Source organism: Mycena indigotica, assembly GCF_014461135.1.
Source record: "Mycena indigotica strain 171206Taipei chromosome Unknown Mind.scaff0009, whole genome shotgun sequence".
Classification (NCBI taxonomy): domain Eukaryota; kingdom Fungi; phylum Basidiomycota; class Agaricomycetes; order Agaricales; family Mycenaceae; genus Mycena; species Mycena indigotica.
Window position 1 is genome coordinate 854,875 of NW_023503008.1, and position 3,790 is coordinate 858,664.

At 50.0% G+C, this 3,790-nt stretch overlaps 3 protein-coding genes across 3 annotated transcripts; 1 reads left to right on the forward strand and 2 right to left on the reverse strand.

Moving 5' to 3' along the window:
- On the forward strand, positions 1 to 736 carry MIND_01009800 (uncharacterized protein; the record flags this gene model as incomplete). Its single annotated transcript, XM_037366693.1, has 3 exons — positions 1 to 153; positions 200 to 277; positions 326 to 736. The coding sequence occupies 3 exons, from the start codon at positions 1 to 3 to the stop codon at positions 734 to 736; spliced, it is 642 nt and encodes a 213-aa protein (XP_037216087.1).
- A 254-nt stretch (positions 737 to 990) lies between these two features.
- Positions 991 to 1,690, reverse strand: MIND_01009900 (uncharacterized protein; the record flags this gene model as incomplete). The annotated part of the gene is made up of 3 exons (XM_037366694.1): positions 991 to 1,350; positions 1,404 to 1,619; positions 1,667 to 1,690. The coding sequence occupies 3 exons, from the start codon at positions 1,688 to 1,690 to the stop codon at positions 991 to 993; spliced, it is 600 nt and encodes a 199-aa protein (XP_037216088.1).
- A 470-nt stretch (positions 1,691 to 2,160) lies between these two features.
- On the reverse strand, positions 2,161 to 3,790 carry MIND_01010000 (Salicylate hydroxylase; the record flags this gene model as incomplete). The annotated part of the gene is made up of 8 exons (XM_037366695.1): positions 2,161 to 2,379; positions 2,430 to 2,515; positions 2,566 to 2,590; positions 2,641 to 2,874; positions 2,924 to 2,959; positions 3,018 to 3,380; positions 3,426 to 3,571; positions 3,619 to 3,790. 8 exons carry the CDS (start codon positions 3,788 to 3,790, stop codon positions 2,161 to 2,163), a joined length of 1,281 nt encoding a protein of 426 aa, XP_037216089.1.

The window sequence follows — 3,790 nt, forward strand, 5'->3', positions numbered from 1 at the left end:
ATGTCTTCCTCATTTGATGTCAAGTACTGCTCTCTTTGCGACGCCTACTTCTACAGCCAGGAAATGCTCCAAGCCCATATATCAAGCTCTCGCCGGCATCCCAAGTGCTTAGCATGCAATAAAAGCTTTCTAAACAACAACTCGCTCCGTAACGTGGGGCGGTTCTTCGTCTCGCCAACAGTGCTTATTCCGACAGCAGCATTTTGTTCTCTCTCCCAAGCATCACTACTGTCGCATCTGCCAGAAACATTTCAAGGCCGCCTCCGGGTTGCGCATCGTGGGTCGCTCTTCTGTTTGTCAAGAATCCACTCAACGCCGTTCCCAGCATCTCGATTTCGCGCATGACGAGAGCGATGAGGAGGATGACCTGCGACCCGAGGGATGGGAGGACGAACAAGCATACGAGGAAGACCTCGCGCTTAGTGGGAACGAAATACCCATCCCTGAAGAAGAACTCAATGCACTATCCATTGGACGAAGTAATCTGGTTGAATGGCCAGACCCGACCATCGGAGCCCTGCGACTGCGGTGTCCTATTTGCCTTTCGCATCGCAGTGATATGTCGGCGACCCGCTGTGGCCATATCTTTTGCTCTGCGTCAGTTTTATCTCCATTTTCAATCAAGCACAACCTCATGAACAAGTCAGCTGCATTACTCACGTTCTCGAAGACACAAAATGGTGTCCCTCTTGTCGTCAACCTGCGATCACAGCTCAGTTGCGCGCTCTGTCTTTGACGAATCAATAAATATAGACGGTATTTGCTACATGGTGACTGCTGGAGTCTATGGTGCTAGTAGTATCACAAATGGTGGTGGTAGTTGCTACAGTGTATACGTCAGAGTTGAAAACTCTGAAAGTGTGGTAGTGCGATGAACGAAATTGATGAATGCCGAAGAAACCCGAAGATTAGAAAGTGCCGAGGCGGTAGAAGAAAGATGCAATGCGAATGGCGTCCAGTCATGTCGATGTCGTGGAAATGAAGCGCTATTCAGGCCTCAAGCAGGAAGTCCCAGTCATGCGAGGTCTCAGGAGCTTTGCGAGAGCACCCAAACAGCCGCTTGAAAGTCTCCTTTTGCACACACTCTGGCGCATTGGTGTTGACATCCCACATGCGGAAGGTAACATTGCCGCGTGTTGCGACGACGACTTCGTCCTCGTCATAGACGGCGTTGTCGTTCAGACGAACGTTTGCCATGATGCGGTTGACGAAACCGTCTGAGAATTTGACCGATTTAGCTGACTTTTGGCCTTGGATAACGCCTTTGAAATCGGAAGGTAGCCAGATTGTGACATCTGATGTCGAGGCGCGTACTTGCAGCTCAAATTTGGAGCGGTAAACACTGCGACACTGGGGATGAGTGTTTAACAACGCGTCATTAGAAGAAACGGAAGTAGACATACAACTTTGAGCTTGATTGGCGCGGAGTCGTTGGCAATGTACATGCTGATGCGATGCTCGATAGGTTGGTTGCGAGCGCGGAAGTGGGGCAGAACGAGGGAAAGGTCGATGGGTTTGTGGGCGATGTCAACATAAAAGTCCCAGTCTTCGTTGGCGAGGTATTTCACTCGATGCGTGCCGGTAGGCAGGTCAATGAGGCCTTGCTTTTCGTAAAACATCTAAGAGCTATGAGCTTTATGCTCCCCACGGGGGTAAGAGAGCGCACCAAAGAGTGTTCGGAGGCAGACATTAGTGGGAGGGAAGATAGGCTGGCGTCGAGATTCGGAAGAATTTATATCGACCGTTGTTCTGGCCATCACGAAGGCTGTACTCCCGAATTGGCAACTCTTGTAGTGTGGTATTGTTCTTCCTTCTTCCCGCTCGTTATTGTTATTCATCCATATCCAGGTATTCTTATAGTCGTTCTGACTGTTGAACACGCTCCCCGACCCCTCCAAAGGAACATGGAGAGTCCTTAAACCTGAACAAGTCCCGACTCCTGATGACGAAAGCGTATGATCCGCCTCGCGTGGCAGTAACGTGGCTTTGTAACAACCCGATCGTTGCTTGTTGTTGGACCCAATCGGGAGATCGTCGACCTCCAGGCTCCAGCGACCAGCGTTGAATATTCACCAGCAATTGCCTCCTCATACCAGTTCAATTCGCGCGTTGCCAACCTCGTGATAACGCCGTTGCCGTGCTATGAATAACTCCGCCCATTCATGAGCTCCAGCCGAGCCGTACAAGGGCCGACAACACATCTCCATCTAGGTCGTGCCGCCATATTGGATCCCAAATATTCGCCAGATGACCTTCCATATCATCCATTCCATATCCAGGCAGCCCAAACGACTCGCAAATTACCCCCGACCGAAGACTCTCTGACAACACCATATTGGCTCGTGGCTGCCTCACAGCATCATAAGCTTTGAGAACATCCTGATAGGAAAGGTGTTAATGTCTTGTTCCCGCGATGGTCAATATCTTGCCTCGAGGTTCGAAATATTGGTGGCTGGATGACCAAGCAGCTGACAGAGAACATAGACATCCTCAAAGCCTTGTCCGGCTCCCGATCCTAATTCGGCTCGCTTCATCACTAGACCCGAAACAGTACAAAACACGAACCTAGGTGGGGAACCATCCCGTGTGCCTAACAGGTCCGATTTAAAATGAGGTCTGGACTCCAAACGAAGCTCATACCGCGTCACCAATTAGCGCGACCTTGCCCTTGACGAAAGTTTCAAGAGGTGCGAGAGTATGGATGTACCATTTGTTCGGAGTCTTGAGCTGCTTTAAGATGATCATAACGTCTGGTCCCCATCCTTCGTACCGGTCTAGTAGTTCTTGTTGCGAGGCAGGCTGGACCCATGGCCCATTAACCTCCACAGAACCAACCGGTACTGAGTTGTCGGTAGCAAAAGCCACGACATTAATCTGCGGCATCAATAACGCGATAGCGAGGTTGTAACGGAAAGCAACACACAATCTGCCCGGAACGGATTGGGAACGAAATGATATGCTATAAATATCAAGATTGAGATTGAGGAAGGTCGAACACAGAAAAGGATTGTGCCTACTTTGTCGATACCAACAAAGTTGAGAACGCGCTTACTCATGTCGGTCTTGATTCCCTCGTCAATCAGCGTTTGCAAAGGTACCAAACCGCGATAGGCACTCGTGTTGGTGAATTTCAGAACCTTCTTATCGCCCACAACAGCAGCGCGAGTTGTGCTCCGAATCCCATCTGCCCCAATGACCAGGTCTGCTTCGTGGGTTGAACCATCAGCAAAGTGGATCGAATAAGCTGCAGACGAGGCGGAGATGGAAGTGCATCGTTTATTGAAATGTGTAACTTTTGGATCGGGGAGCAGAGGTAAAACTGCTGAAAGGAATGCTGGTCGGAATATCCCAATACCTCGGTCAGCGTCTGTGAAAGTCGACTTGGAAAGTCAAAATTAGGGTGATAAATCATTGCTAATGCGCACGCATGTCTCGTAATCATAGACTTGTTCATGGTCGCCGATACCGGAAATATAGAGCATTCTGCGGGCTGCCTTTTGGGCTTCATCGGTGTTGGCGAGGACAGCATCAAGAAGACCGAGTCCTTCCAGTGCTCTCAGCGCGTTAGGACCTAGTTTTTGGTTCAAACAAGCCCAATGTAACGAGAAAGTGACTAACCTAGTCCCACCCCAGCTCCTACTTCATCGAATTTAGGTGCTGCTTCAAAGATGTCGCAATGTATGCCAAATCTAGCCAGACCGACTGCACATGCCAGACCAGTCATACCGCCTCCAACGATGGCCACACGAAAGTCCTTGTTGCTCTTCTCCGTGGTGTAGACGGAAGCCAT